This window comes from Podarcis filfolensis (assembly GCF_964270895.1).
Source record: "Podarcis filfolensis genome assembly, chromosome: 16".
Classification (NCBI taxonomy): Eukaryota; Metazoa; Chordata; class Lepidosauria; order Squamata; family Lacertidae; genus Podarcis; species Podarcis filfolensis.
This window is the reverse complement of record NC_139620.1, coordinates 1,148,328-1,164,757: the sequence shown is the minus strand read 5'-3', so window position 1 is coordinate 1,164,757 and position 16,430 is coordinate 1,148,328. Positions and strand designations below refer to the sequence as shown.

At 42.3% G+C, this 16,430-nt stretch overlaps 4 protein-coding genes across 4 annotated transcripts in view; 2 read left to right on the top strand and 2 right to left on the bottom strand.

The window, feature by feature from the left end:
- The window catches only part of LOC310751719 (uncharacterized protein), a 950,206-nt gene that overhangs the window by 209,193 nt on the left and 724,583 nt on the right, over nt 1–16,430 (bottom strand). The window lies entirely within an intron of this gene.
- The window catches only part of METTL25B (methyltransferase like 25B), a 464,705-nt gene that overhangs the window by 293,558 nt on the left and 154,717 nt on the right, over nt 1–16,430 (top strand). The gene's annotated exons all lie outside the window — the stretch shown is intronic.
- The window catches only part of LOC310750894 (vomeronasal type-2 receptor 26-like), a gene marked incomplete at both ends in the record, with an annotated part of 225,005 nt that overhangs the window by 203,183 nt on the left and 5,392 nt on the right, over nt 1–16,430 (top strand). The gene's annotated exons all lie outside the window — the stretch shown is intronic.
- LOC310750896 (vomeronasal type-2 receptor 26-like) lies at nt 267–4,260 on the bottom strand (the record flags this gene model as incomplete). Its single annotated transcript, XM_083589297.1, has 4 exons — nt 267–1,168; nt 2,161–2,287; nt 3,093–3,320; nt 4,228–4,260. 4 exons carry the CDS (start codon nt 4,258–4,260, stop codon nt 267–269), a joined length of 1,290 nt encoding a protein of 429 aa, XP_083445423.1.

Sequence of the window (16,430 nt, the reverse complement as noted above, 5' to 3'; positions counted from 1 at the left end):
TGGATCAGAAGGGCTATGGGCCTGATCCACTAGGCTCTTCGTGTTCTTATGTATTACAGTGTTTAGATTTGGATTATTCTGCAGACCACTTTCAGCACAGATTCACTTGTGAAAAATGCTGTATAGAAATAGCCAATGACAAGCGAGGGATGGAAAAGATGAAAAAGATATGAATTGAGAAATAAAATGAATTACTTTGTCTGGTTTTCTTCCAATAAATGCAAGAAAACAATGCAAAAATTATAAGCATCAACGCAAGGGGATTCCTATTTGCTCCTCAGAATTAAATTGTCTTTGCTGTTCAAGTCAGGCCTCAGAAGAATTATGTACAATTTGGGGGAAAAGATACAACCCAGCAAACCTGCGCTGGAGGCCAAGATACAAAAGACCTCCACAGCCACCATCTGCTTTCCTTTGGTGCTCAGATAAGAGGGAACAAAGGACAGCCAAACGCTGCAGAACACCAACATGCTGAAGGTGATGAACTTGGCTTCGTTGAAACTGTCCGGCAACCTCTTGGCCAGGAAAGCCATAGTGAAGCTGACCATGGCCAGGACTCCCAGATAACCCAGGACAGAATAAAACATTGCGACAGAACCTTCGTTGCATTCCACAATGATTTCCTCCGCCAGAGAGTTCATGTCCACATCTGGGAATGGAGGAGCCGTACAGAGCCAAGCAGCACAAATGCTGGTTTGAACGGAGCAGCAACCAAGAAGCACAGAGTTTGTGAGAGATTTCCCCACCCATTTCCTCATCCTGGATCCTGGTTTGGTGGCCATGAAAGCCAGAACCACCGTGATGGTTTTGGCCAAGACACAAGACACAGCAATGGAGAAGATGATGCCAAAAGCAGCTTGTCGTAAAGAGCAGCTCACTGGGTGAGGCTGGCCAATGAACAGCAAGGAGCAGAGGAAGCAGAGCAAGAGGGAAAGAAGCAGAGTGTAGGTGAGGTCCCGGTTGTTGGCTTTGACAATGGGAGTGTCCCCATTCCTAGAGAAGACGCCAAGTATCCAAGCTGTGACCAGAGAAAAGACCAGAGCTGAGGAAGCTAAAACGAACCCCAAAGGTTCTGCGTAGGAAAGAAAATGTTGGCGTTTGGGGATGCATTGATCTCTGTCCTTGTTTGGAAATTGGTCATCTTGGCATTGGAAACAATAATCCATATCTGAAAAAAATAAAAATGAAATGAGTGGTATATGAGTTCCAACAAATAAGACATTAATTAGTTGGGGAAAGTATCAGAGATAAGTGGATATTAACAACAGTTTGCACAATCTCCTGCCATTATGCATAATCCGCAATAGGCTCTACATTTTGATGGGCCTAAGGTGCATGGATTGTTCATCTACTCTGTCCTTCATTTGGAATTAGTGATCAGAAATATTGACTTTGGTTGTGCCCTTAGTGGTACAATGTGCAAAATAGTAAGACCAGACTCACTGGAAAGCACCCAGAGAGATCTTCGTGGTGATGGAGAGTTCTTGAGAATAGCCACTTTCAGCTCAGAGACTGGGCTGAGGACTGTTCTGGGTAAGGAGACCATTTTTGGCTCACACACTTAAAACTATCCAATCCTAATGATGTAGCATGTAGGAAGCAGGCACATTACACTAGACACATTCCACACCCATTTCTACAGATTTCACTTGTAAAAGTTCTGGATCTAGTTTCCCCAACTATCTGTTCTTTCTTCCAGATATCAGTGCAGCTGCTGCTCTCTTTAGGAGTAAAAAGTAAAGAGGTCCAGTCGTGGATGACTCTGGGGTTGTGGTGCTCATCTCGCTTTACTGGCCGAGGGAGCTGGAGTACAGCTTCCGGATCATGTGGCTAGCATGACTAAGCCGCTTCTGGCGAACCAGAGTAGCACATGTAAATTCTGTTTACCTTCCCGCCAGAGCAGTACCTATTGATCTACTTGCACTTTGACGTGCTTTCGAACTGGTAGGTGGGCAGGAGCACGGACCGAGCAGCGGGAGCTCACCCCATTGTGGGGATTCGAACCGCCGACCTTCTGATCAGCAAGCCCTAGGCTCTGTGGTTTAACCCACAGTGCCACCCGATTCCACACTCTTTAGGAGTACTGAACTGCTAATAGAAGGAAAGAGGTGAAATATATATTAGGAAGCATTTTACAAATTAGCAGATTATGTCTCTTACCCATTTGATTTGAAATCATCCCATGTGGACACAAAGCACAATCATAGCAACAAAATGGCAACCCTTCTTTCTTTTTCCTGCTGTAGCCTGGCTGGCAGTGATCATTACACAAGGCAAGGGGCAGCACCTATTCTTAAAAAGAGGATAAAATGTAGCTCTCTTGTGCCTTGTAAACAACACAGTTTTAACCAAAGAGAAGAGATCAGCTGACTGATTAACATTATTCCAGAAAGGTGTGTTGTATGTGTAAATAAACTGTAATGTAAATATTGGGAGTGAATGAGAAAGGATATTGAATTTTTCATCTGCACAAAGATGGAGGGTGGAGAGAGGACAGAGAAAACAACAGACTTTGAAATACAGGGAGTTAATGAAGAAGGTAAAATAGGAAGCACATACATTAACCTCAGAGAAGCACCACAAGACAATAAATCTTCTTTCAAAACAAATGGGTAGCTTAGCCTCCCTTTGTCTTCTGAGCTGTAAATCTCATTTGGTTCAGCATGATTTACTCCTACATTCATGCGCAAAGCATTAAAATGTTATACCGAATTCCTATATATCAGGGATGTGGAACCTTTGGGCCACCAGATGGTCTTGGACTGCAACTCTCATCAGTCTGAAAACCAGCTTGGCCAGTGATCTGGGAGGAGGAGAGTTGGAAGCCAACAATATTCCATATGCAAAATAGTGGAATATATTACCATTATATACTTTCAAAACAGAACTCTAAAGAAGATCTACTACTTACCTCATGTATGATGGGAGAATAACTTGTTGGACATGGGTTATACTTAAACAATTTGCTTATTATGATAAAGAATGTCTAAATTAACCTTATAATTTGTATTCTTAATAACAATACTTTATTTTTTAAAAACCAATTGTCCAAAAAAAATAATAAAAATAAAAATAAAAACCAATGGTCCCACCTGATTAAACGATCTGTGCCATGTGATGGCTTCCTTATTCATGCTGAAGTCTACATATTGTGATTCTTGTGGAACTATCTTTCCTACTTTCACTCGGGAGAAGGTTTGGTTTGGAAAAGTAACCCAGTTAATCATATCAAATCCACCTGCTAACTCCCCATTCTCATCAAAGGACACTAAGTCACCAACACTGTTGTTGAAGGAGATACTCCTCAAGAACGAGTGCAGCTAGAGAGAAGAAAACAAAGGCAAAGTTTAAAAGGGAGAGCTTTTATGGATTTTACAAAGGAGAAGTATCCATCAATATATTTCACACAATGGAAAGTAGCCAAAAACTGTGCAGTCTACAACATTTGAAGCACATAAGTATTTCTTGTAAGTTCAGCTGGCCTGCAAGGTGGGTGTGCAGGGAGAAAGGGGTCAAGAAATGGAGAGCAGCTCCTGGTGAGTTTTCCCTGATCTCCATTTGTTTATTTACTTTTCCCAACCAAAGTAAAGTGACCTTAACTTGCAGGTCCACTATAATCAATGAACATCACTGGAAGGGAGTTAAAAAAACTGACCAGGTAACCACATTTGAAGATAGTCCTATATGTTCCTCTTTAGTGCAGAAACAAATGTAGGTTCTAGAAAGTAGTTGGTGTTGGTGGACAAAATGGGTGGGCAGTCATGGGTAGAAACAAACCTTAATTTTTTCAAACATATTCTTAATTCTTGATAATTCCCCTTTTTCTTGCTCAACTTAGCACATTTATTAAGTGGATAATGAAACAAGTCTAGTTTCAGAACCATTTTTATATGGAAAGGAGCATGGTGATTAGCATCTATACAGGGTGTTGTTGTTTTTTCCCAGTACTCATACTGCAATTTAACTGGGGTGCTGAGAGACAAAAATCAGTGGTTTGTGCCCTGTCAAATGGTGAGATAATGCCCGGGGAAGGTTCTGGGGAGGCTCTTCCTAAATACCATCTTTCTGAAATTAACACCTTATGGGCCCAAGTTAACATGCCTCCTTCTTCACCACTCCTGTTATATCAGAATCAGAAACACATACGACAGCAGGTCATTCTGCAACTCCTCCCACGACACTGTCAAGTTCCACAAAGAGGTGACATTTCTATGGGAGAAACTGCACCAGGAGATGCTTCCTCGTGTCTTGACAGCCCATGTTCCTAGAGAGGCAGGGAAAGGGTACAGACTGCCATAACTCCTGCAACTATTCCTGCAACTGGAAGGGAAGAACAGGCCCTATCTTGATTGTGGCTCCTTCAGCTTGAAGGAAAAGGAGAACAGTTAAGTATTGAAAAGAATGTGGTGCTCCTAGAATGGTATGCAACGGATGAACAGGTTAACTCAGTTATGATTAAATGGGCAAAAGATTTAGGGCATGATATACAAATGGCAGATTGGGTAGAGGCTTTGGAAAGAGATCCAAAATTCACAGCTTGTTGTACACCGAAAGAAAACTATATGAAAATGATGTCCTGGTGCTGTTTGACTCCTAGTCAGTTAGAGTTAGGATTAGTTCAAATACCTGCTGGAAATGTAAATAAGAAGTGAGTACCTTTTACCATATGTGGTGGCCATGTAAGAAAACAAAATCATTAGAGAAATGGTATATAATGAATTGAGGAAAAAATGTTTAAAATAACTTTTGTTAAAAAACCCAGAAGCTTTTTTATTAGGAATTATATGTACTGAGATCCCAAAAGAACAGAAAAGACTATTTATGTATGCAACAACAGCTGCAAGGATGTTATTAGCCCATAAATGGAAAGATACAACAATACCGACCAAGGAAGAATGGCAAGCCAAAATGCTTAATATCAAAATTAACTGCGAGACTTAGGAACCAAAAGAAAAGGACTTTTAAAAAGAATGGGGGAAATATGCCAAAGAGATTATTGTAAGCAAATTAGCTGGACTCTACAAATCACTTGTAAAGTAAAGAAGTTCATTGTTAATTTAGATAAATGGAAATTGGGCAGAATGTATTGATATGTAGTTTCCCCCCAAAAAAAATAATAGAAGGACCCATGAAAGGGAGGGAGGGAGTAATGAGATGCAGAGAATCTCATGAAATGAGTATATAAATGTTGTTGATATAAACTTGTGTCTGTAAAAACCAATATAATATTTCAAAAAGAAAAGAAAAAAGAAAGAAAAGAATGTGGGAATTGTTAATGCTGGAAGAGGGTGGGTGTGTGTTCATTCAGTGAACTGTGTGCAATCACCCATTAGATTAGCCCCAAGCAAAGGTTTATTCTGAATAGGAAATCTCACCTGCCAAGGTTGCAGTTTTGGAGGATCGAGCTCACCTCCGCCTGCCATCATTCTGCGTTTTGACCTGGATGAGTGCATCTGATGTAAAGTATGTGCAATGGCATAAACCGCATTATAGATACTGTAACTTTGGCCAGTCATGGTCATTTCAAAAATATGCCCAGGAAGGCTCTCCAGACTCTCATGGCCAGTGCAGGTCTTTGTGTTTTCCTTGTGCCCAATGGAAGCAGAAAATAAACAGTTGAATGCCTGTTGCCAAAAAGCCTGGAGGAACCCATCTCCCTTTGGAGAGTTGGGGTCCAGGGTCTGAAGGAAGTCTTTAAATCCCTGGACTTTCTCTGTGTGAATTGCAAAAGACAAGGCACCATCAAAGACTTGTATATCGTAATACCTTTGCATTGTTTCTGAAGAGAAAGCCCACTGGGCTGTCAAAATCCACACGGTGCCTGTAGACTTCTCTGCAACATCTTCAGCTAATGAAAAGAAATATTGCATCCATTTCACAACTGTAATGGTCTCAGGTTCTGCACACAGAACTAATACGTTAACTTCTGAGGCCATCAGGAAAGAGGACTTGGCCCGAATGAGTTCCAAGAAACTGATATCAACAATGCCCTGAGATACGGCTGGTAGTTTTTCATTGAAAGCCGTACAGACTCCATGCTGGGAAAGCATTGGCACTAAGCTTTGCCTAAAGGTCTCTCCATTTTCATCATCGGATGCCACAATTCCTACCCATGTCCACTGGAAATGTAGAAGTAGCATGACAATCCCTGCATATTGGTATTTCTCATTGGGCACCGTTCGGTAGAATGTCTGGGGCTGCAACTCCGGGCTTCTCACTGGAGCTAATACACAGAAAGCAATCTGGAGGAAGAAATCAATCCCACAAGAATTGGAGAGTTAGAGCAAATGGCTATGGTTCATCCCAAGTATCTGCTTGAAGAAAAAAGCTCATGAGAATTTCTCAACTCCTTTATGGATGCATGTTGATCTCACAAGAACATTATGCATATCTCCAGCAGCTGTTGGTGGGGAGGAGTAACAGGTTTCTCTGACCTCTTGCAACTGGCCTTGTGCAGCTTCCTGGGAGCAGGAGGAAGACTCCTGCTACTGCGTTTGTCCAGTTCCAACCTCCCTGCTGCTTCCCAGTGACACATGGGAGACAAAGTCAGGCAAGCACCAAAGCCCCTCTTCTCCAACCACTACTGCATAGCTCCCCCACATGATTTTGTATCAGTTATATATTTTTCTCTCACTCTTTTTCAGAAAAATGAACCAAAATAAAAGAAAGCTTTGAGAACCCAAAAGATAATTATTGTACCAGAGGCAGAAGAGCTTGACAGCCCCCACACTTACTATACCTGTGGAATCTTGTAGATGCTTAAGATAGTAGCTATGTGGAGGGAGATGTCAGAATCAAGTCCCCCAATAAAAGCTATCTTTTGTCCTTTCTTGTCACGTATGAAGTTGGGGACAATCCTTTCTGTGATGGACAGAAGTTTCAGGGTGTTCTGATAAGTCATCCTTGCATTTAAGTAGCTATCAGTGACGTGGAACCCAAAGGTCATATTTGGTACGATATTAGGGTTCTCGTTTATTTCTTTGACAGCAAACACCAGGGAAAGCGTATTCTGGTAGTACTTCGGTGTTTCACTAATAAAAGAGTTATACTATGTGTCAGAGGTATTCTCCTCCTCTCCCTCTTATGCACATAGCTAACTTCCTGGCTCACATGCACGTGTATAAGTTGCCACATCCTTCTCTTACCACTTTATTTCCTTTCAGCAACCAACGGACACTCACTGGATGAGAAGTTGCCAAGTCAGAAATTCTGACTGGTGCCCCTCAGATAGTAAGTGTATGGTGTAGGTGGGGAGTAGAGACCAGAGCACATCAGATGGAATAGGATCTATTCTTTCACAGTAACTGAGCTCAAATAAAATTGTGACTGTACAAAAAATACTGTAGGCAATATTAGTTATACTCAGAGAAGGCCCATTAGGATTAGTAGATCAGACTAACTTAGCTGTATTAATTTCAATGGGTCTACTCTGCAAATAGCTCAGTTTGCAGCTGCTCTTTTTATTACCCAGTATGGTTTACATTGCATAGCAGCAGGTATAATCCAAAATCTATGATATCCATATGTCACATATATCTGTGACTGTTAGATTAAATGATAGTGATTGTGAATGTGAGGATCAAGCTTTGCTGCAAAGGAAAATATTGTAAATTGTTTGAATGTTAAAATGATGTGGGATGCAAAAGGTAACACGGCATTTGGGATATGGTTAAAAGAGGTTTGGGGAAAAAAAGGATTTAAAAAAGAGGGGAAATTAGAGACATAATAAGTGGGAGTACACAATTATAAACGAGATTTGAAAGAGGGTTAGAATTTGCTGAATTTGACGGAATAAAGAGGAACACAAAAAAGGGAGATGTGAGGAGGTCAGGAAAGAGGGATATAGAACCTTGAAATTTAAAAGTGGGTTCTTTTTCTTTTTCTTTTTTTTATTAAGTGTGTATTTTTTGTTTTCTGTGTTGATATATGTATTTGTTTGATTACTATGTTTTGTAAAATCCCAATAAACATTTATTAAAAAAAAAATGGAAAACCGGATGTTAATGGTGTGAAAGGGAACACAGAGGGAGGATGAGGATGAAGTTGGGAGAAAGCGGTGAGAGCCATGGGAGCACGTGGTGAGAAAGCAGAAGAGGCAGAAGATAGAAAGCCCAAGAAGTGGAATAAAGCAACGAAGAAGAAGCTGACAAGATCACAATGTAAAAAGTAGAAAATATATGTTTAACATCCCTACTTGATAAAAGTCACATGGAAATGTGTTTTGAGCATGCTGTTGTATGTTTGGTTTAATTGTAGCATATATGAGCTCACCAAGAGTACACTATGAAGGATAGGTTTTTACTTACAAGAGTTCATCTATGAGCTTTGCGTTTGGGTGCTCATGGAAATCTTTTTCTTCAAATACAAAGCCGAAATAAGAAACAATTCCTCCAATGACTAGGTCCCCTCTCTGATAATTCTGGTATGGAAGCTGGAAAGGCTCCATCATGGTGCATCTAGCAGAGTGTTCCTTGCTCTCAGTTGGAGGCAACTGTAGCCACAGGAAGAGAAGGATCAGCAGCAGAAATGTTCTGACCATCTTGGGGCTGACGGGGATGCCGAAAGTCAGATTTCTATCTCATCTACCATAAACTGCATTACAAGAAATCTCATTGAATGACTCTGGATTATTTTGATAAAAGGAAAATGCCAATGATCTGATTTATGAAAACCTGCATGTTCAGAATTTTTCACTGGGGCTCTGAATGACACAGGGTTTATTTTATATACACTTTCACAATCTGACATTGATTGTGTTCATGACTTGATAAAATGTACACAGGGTTTGGCAAGATGGATGATAAAACCCACCAATTTGAGATAATTACTGGTTATTGAGCTCTGTGACTTATAGTAAGATCAAAATAATGATACATATTTGTTATTGAGTAGTGCTCTTGCAATTGCGAGTGCCCCAGGCAAGCAAGCAGTCCAGCTGCAAACTGGTGCCCTGAAGGGAGCTTCCTGGTTTCCCCAAAACTCTTCCTCAATCACACCTGCACCATTTCCCCCAACTGTACATGTGTCACCAATGAAGACATGATTTTCAGGGATGTTTCCTTGTACAATAGTTAAAGGAAGGGAGGAAAGAGTTAAAATAATACAGTTGCAGGTGCAATGCAGAGTGTTGCATTTCCTTACAGAAATGGTTAGTGTATGCAGACATCTGTTTCTAAACACTTCAGAAATCCCATATTGCATGTGCTAACAGCTGAGACTGACTAGTATATAAAAATATAAATAAATGCCTATGGAAGTGGGGAATTTCCTTCCATCATCTTAAAGTTGGACAGCAATGTGAGGGGCCCAGCAGGTGACAGTGGAGGTTTAAATGCAGTGGTACAACTTGAAACATACAATCCATGTGGTTTTGGCATCTGGGAAGGGAAAGGACAGTAAGATCATGCAACTGACAGAGTGACTGAAGGTTAAGTTCCAATATATACGATCCTTCCTGAGTTTTCAATGTTTCCCCTCAGTGGGAGAAGGGAAGGGGCTGGGTTTTGCCCCTTTGGGGTGTGCCTTTGGGGCTGTCACAATGAACTCCTGAACTTCAGAATTCACCACTGCACCACTGGTCAAGAGAATAAGAAAGAGTCTGTATGGTGTTTGGGTGACATATAAGAATTTTTTGGAAAGAAAAACATTGTTATGGCTTTCCCCCATCAAAGCAAATGCCCTAAAGAAAATTAATATGGGAAGGAAATGGGGCACTTATAGAGATATATTGACTTTTGCTGGTGCTGGTTTTAAATTAGAAGACACCGAGGACAGAGTACAAGACTGTGAGTAGGCCCAGTGAGACCCAACAGGACCTGCTGCCGCCACAGAAAGATCCAATGGGGCCTGCCACTGGTAGTTCTGCCAAGGCCCGGCCCCTCAAGATGGGAGGGGAGCTCAGCTCCATCCCAGTATATTTGGGGTGGGGGATGAGGTGTCCTAAGACTCGTAGAGTTGGCCCCTCTGCTTCTGTGATATTAAGGGTTGTGTGTGATATATATAGATCAGGAGGTGAAGTTTTTCATGAAGATTGTCACCTGCAATACTTGAAGGTCAAGATACAGCTAAAAGAAGAGAACATGGGGCACAGAAGAAGAAAAAGATGGTGATCCTACTAGGTGATGGTGTGTAAAGCTGTGCCTCATCCCAAAGAGGAAGGAACACAGATGTTCAGCGATGATGACCTAGATAAAGGCATGGGATAATATTTCAGTTGTGTACTCAAGATCACATAGCACAGAGTGTTAACTTCTTAAAACCACCTTGCAGTCATGGTGTCAAAAGGGTGTGATTGTGCAACTAGGTTGATCTAGGAGGAGGCGGTCCTTCAAAACTCCCTGTCCTATGGTGCTTAGAACATTAAATATCATGTGCCCCAGGAAAGCAGCAAAATAACCAGACTGTACAATAGTAATGGGATAAAATCAGGTCAAATCTTTGTTGGCAGCAGCAGGCAGGGCAAGGGTTGGCATGGCATTGGGTCCCAGGATCAGTTCATAATTCCACAAGCCCCGTGTTGATGGAATGGATCCGCTAGGTTTGGATCACTCCAAACGGGAGTCGGCCAGTGTTGAACCTTGCCGTGGTGCAGGCCAAGCAAGCAAGGTCTCCCTTGGGGACCAGGGTGCAGGTTCCAACCAGGCAGATACCGAAACCATGCTTGGGTTTGCCGTGGTCAATCCGCCCCTCAGGCCCCTCATGGGGGACCCCCTATACTATGTTGATGCTGACCAATGCCATTTCCATCCTCATGAAAACAATGTTCTTCCGTCTATCAAAGGAAAGGCATAATTTCACTGAGGGAAAGCCCACCCCACCCCAAAAAAAGCCAAGTGCCAATCACGTTTGGAGAAAAAATATTCCTTTCTGGCCCTGTCAACCAACGACCCAAAATTGCCCAGTGAAGGCTCTATACTGAGGGTGGGCAGGTGGGAAGCTCCGAAAGCTCCAGGGGAAACAGCCTTATATAGGCCTGCCCTCCCCTCTGCAGCAAGGGATTATGGGACAGCTTTTCACCCATTAGCCCATCACACAGAGAAGATACTGGGGAAAACCTTGCCCAGGATTTTGCTGCACTCTATGGGCCACAATGCTTCTGGGCACGGAGCGGGGCTTATGGATACTTTGAATTGTGCGTGCAAATGTCCTGGCAGCCACTAAAATAGCTTGAATGGCAGAGCCGCATTCTTCAGATCACTGGCACTGGGCAACAGCCTGGCCGCAGCATCCCAGCCTAGAAGAAGTTTCCCAATACTTTTCAGAGACAGACCCACGTTCATGGATGAGTCCAAACCTAGTGTTCAAATTCTAAGCGTTTCGTTGTGATGGGATTCACATGGGATATTTGCCTTGTTAAGTGAGACAGTTTGTGTGTGTTGATCAGCTCTGCCTGAGTGTTTCGGGTCCCAGCTAGATATTTGCTTGTTGATATGATTAAACTAAAGTGTGGCAGACAGCAGATGAGAGACAAGAGCAGGTTTCTCTCTTTCTTCCTGATTGTCAGCTGCTTCCCGAAGCTTGCTTCATAATTAGAATCCTGGCTGACAAGTTTAATTGGGCTTCCTTCTTTGAAAATTACAGCTAATTGCAGAGCCTTGTCTTGGTTTGGTGCCCTTTTGGGACTTGGCACAAGGTGGAAAGCACAGCGTCCAGGTAAACACAGGTCACAGTTAATATCACGTAGAAGTCAAAGCGCTGTTTACAATGCAGGACAGAAAACTGTATAGCAAATGCTATTTTAAGGTTAGTTGTAATACTGAATAATCAAGAATAATGATGATCTGTGAAAATTGCACCTGTATGTAGCATATGCCATGGCTGGAAGGGCTCTCCATTAATTATCTCTAATTGCAGGGTCTTGACACAGCATTTGCTGTTGGGAGATGCCCCTGCAGAGTTCGCTCCAAATGACAAGAACAGCATTCAGTTATACAGGTTTACACTAGTGCACAGACCAAGGCAGATCTGGACTTTGGAGGGCTGATTTAACGCAGATCAGAGAGTTTTATGAAAGGTTGTCAAAGCAGTTCACTGTTTCTTGCAATCCAACTAGGCCACTCCTATTTATGTGCCCAAGTCCAAAGTCATGTGCCATGAAATGTTTAATTCTGTCCCTTTAATGCATCAGGTCAAGGGTGAGGAAAACACAGCCCCAGGGTCCAAACAGGACTCTCTCTGGTCACAGACCCCATGGGCCCTGATTCACAGGCTGTATCCGTTGCTAGTTGTACTCAGAGTAAACCCAGTCACATAAATGAGCATGATTATGTTGAGAGCATTAATCTCAGTGGGGCTAAGCAGACCTACTAGCATTAGATACCTGCATCAGATAGCCTTAGATATATACTTGAGTTCTGATCACGGCTCTTCCTTGTCTGAATGGACAATAGAGAGGGGTGCTTGTAGGAACTGGCCTACTATACAAAGGTAAAAGTCACATCCACGGTTCCACTCACTTATCCCTCTGACTTGTCTACCATTGGAGGGTTGTATGATGAGCCCTGCAGAATGGACATTCTGGAACACTCTGAATCACCACCATGCCACTGACCCCCCACTCTGGCCCGCCATCACCCCTCCACTGCCTTTATTTTTGCCCATGGCATGACACTTTTCCACCTTCCCATTTCGACACTCTGGCATAATCTAGCAATTCTAAAATATAGACGCGCTTTTATTCTCGCAAGATTGAATGTATTGCCCTCAGCTGGACTTGAGGGACGATTCCAACCGATTCCACACGAAAAACGCTTATGTCACTGTGGAGATGGCAGTACTGAATCAGTGGCGCATGCCCTTCTGGCTTGCACTCTGTATAAAGACTTGAGGAATGAGGTTATCACCCCTCTTTTATTGTCCATTCTGGGTCGCCCAGCCATTACCACAGTGTCCTTTCTCTTGGCAGATCAAGATGAGCAGGTGACAGCAAAGGCTGCAAGGTTTTTAGCTGGGGCAATTAGAATAAGATCTGCTATTTGACTATTGATTCAAAAGCCTAAAGTGTATTTTATATAATTGACTTTTTATTTCTATTATTTGCCTATCGTATTGTTGCTTTATTGCTATGGCCGATGGCTGACGCAAATAAAGATTCATTCATTCATTCAACAGACAGTATAATAATACAGTGATACCTCGGGTTACATACGCTTCAGGTTACAGACTCCACTAACCCAGAAATAGTCCTTCAGGTTAAGAACTTTGCTTCAGGATGAGAACAGAAATTGTGCGGCGGCGGTGCAGCAGCAGCAAGAGGCCCCATTAGCTAAAGTGGTGCTTCAGGTTAAGAACAGTGTCAGGTTAAGAACAGACCTCCGGAACGAATTAAGTACTTAACCCAAGGTACCACTGTACAATAATAACAGCCCCCCTCTGCACAGCTTTAACAAGAAATAGATTATTTAATGGGCAAAGGCCTGGGTAAAGAGGAATATTTTTGCCTGGTGCTTAAAGACATGTAATGATGGTGCCAGGAGAGTGTCTCTGGGAAGAGTATTCCGCAGTAGGGGAGCCAACACAGCAAAGGCCCATTCTTGAAAAGCTAAGAGAGCCATTGGCAACTGGACTGAATTACAGATATGAATTTTCGGTGACCTCAGAAAATCAGCCTCTTGCGTGTTCCCAGACATGTACACAGAAGTCAAATTCTGACTGTAAGCTACTTGGGCTAGTCTTTTTCAAGTTGCTAATGATGCATGCTGCAGAATGATAGGACTGTGGTACCTTGGTTTAAGAACAGCTTAGTACTGTGGTACCTTGGTTGTCAAACTTAATCCATTCCGGGAGTCCATTCGACTCCCAGAACCGTTCGAAAACCAAGGCGTGGCTTCCAATTGGCTGCAGGAGTTGCAGGAGCTTCCTGCACTCAATTGCGGAAGCCATGTCGGACGTTGGACTTCCAAAGAACATTCGAAAACCTGAACACTTACTTCCAGCTTTTGAGGGTTTGGGAGTCAAAACTTACCAGTACCAAGGCATTTGAGAACCAAGGTACAACTGTAATGTATAATATTTTTTTCCAAAAAAAAAAAGCTTGGGGCATCCTGGTTTTTACTTTTCCCAGACATGTAGACAGAAGTCCAATTCTGACTGTAAGCTACTTGAGCTAGGCTCAGTTCCTAATTGCTAGGTTTGCACACTGCAGAACGATAGTACAGTGTTACTTTGGTTTAAGAACAGCTTAGTTTATGAACAACTTGGATTAAGAACGCTGCAAACCCAGAAGTAGGTATTTTGGTTTGTGAACTTTGTCTTGGAAGCAGAACATGTTCCGCTTCCTGTTGAGTGTGTTCCATTTGTAAATGGAGTCCCCCGTTGCTATGGGAAAGCAAGCCTTGGTTTAAGAATGCTTTGGTTTAAGAACGGACTTCCGGAATTAAGTTTGTAAACCAAGGTACCACTGTACTGCATAAGTAAACTTACTTTTAGAAATATGGCAACCCTAATATCAATTTGTTTTTGAAAGCAACATGGGGGCAAACAATACTGGGAAGTCAAGTGATGAAGGAGATGAACCCATCTTCCGGGTGGGGGACAGGATGGGACGGGACTGAATCTCACGTACTCTCGGACTTGACTCTACGTTTAAACCCAGACCTTCATTTTCTGCCAACTAAGAATGATCTCTGGGAAAACTTAACTCTTGCTCAGGACTAAGCAATGCTGCCTACTTATTATCTCTCAAGGAAGACAATCATAGTCGTACAATTCAGGGGGGGGGAGGCTTTAGCAATTTGGTCAGGCATGATGCAACTGCAAATACGAAGAACACACTGAGGAATCATCTCCATCATTGTCAAAATTGCTGGCTTCCATCCTCTTACATAGTAGATATACACATTCTGTTTGGATTAAAAAACAATAGCATCTTTTAAAAGGCATAACAGCTTCCTATTGTTCAGAGCTATATCTAGGCACAGCCAGGGTTTTGCCAGTCTTTTGTATCATCATTCCTCTTTTACATGTGTGGATATGCTCCTATCCAGTCATCAATTCAAGGAATATTCTTTTTGTGAAATGTGAACTTCCTTGACTAGGCATGGTTTAGCACATAGTTTAGCATATTGTTTAACTGAGACACTGCCTCACCACAATGTACCTTACGTTCTCTTGGGTTACTGTCCTGGGTATAATTATTTTCTTTGCAAACCAAGGAACAGTGAAATTCTATAACTAAACTGCTACAGATGGTGATTTTTAAAAAGAAGTAATAATAACGTTATTATTTGTATCCCAGCAACCTCCAGTCATCCCTGGGAATAATGTGTGAAGAAAAAGAAAATTTGCTGGCTGGGGCTACTGACAGATGAAGAACCATTTTTAACTCAAAGACCAAAGCGCTGGTGCATAGATTACCTAACAGCCCCCTATTCAAAGGGTACTTTAGCCAAACTGAAAACATCCGCATATAAGGCTGTAGTGGAAACATGGGAATCTACACTGGGAGGGGGAGATTTCTGAGCAGGACCCTGCTGGTGCTGTTTCTGCTGTTACTTCTGCTTCACACCATATGTAAGGCACATTCTATCAACTGCAGCATTTATGATGATCCTCTTCCTATTGCTCACGAATTTTACCAGCCAGGAGACCTTGTAATTGGTGAGATGGTTTCGCAAGTCATATACTTCTCTAATATCCAGTCTTTCAGGGAACAGCCTTCACAGATACTGATTGATGAACCTATGTAAGACATTATTTATTCCCCTTCTTACTGAGTCTAATATAGTCAGACTGTAATGACTGAAGACGCATCATTAAGCAATACCGTGATTTATATTTTGATGTTCTTCTTCATGGAAACCCAATAAAATTTTAGGGGGGGTTAAGCATTCTTCAGTATTATGGAAGAGTATGAGGTACTCAACCTCAGCATGACAAGATGAGGGGCAAGGGTGGAGATGGGTAGACAGAGAGACAGAGACAGGAAGCCCCCAATTTACACGAGGGTCATGTTCCGGGAATCACGCCAAAAGCCAACGTTGTGTATAGTCAAAATAAATCGGGTTCGAGGGCAGATGGGATTCCCAAAGTCTTTTTTCCCAGACACCCACTCTCTTTGGATTAAAATTTTATTGTTTTGCCAGGCATGTAAAGCTGAATACAGATTGTGGGTTTACAGTATTCATTTCTCTTATTAACTGGTTGTAATGCTATTAAGTTTTTCTTTGCAAGGCCCACTGAAATAAACAGTTCGGTGCTTCTTTTTGTTATTTAGTAAGCCTTCTACAGCATTTACACATGGTGGCTCATGCCTTGTCACTGCCCACTATTTCTGTTCTGCCCACACCTCGTTCCTTCTCAACCTTGAGGGATGTGAGTTTATGTCCATGTGCACCTTCTGATTCCTCTCTATGGAACACAACTCCTGCTCTTTTCTGTCTCTCCTCACTTCCTCCCCGCGCTTTTCCCTCAGATTGCTCCACTTCTGCCCT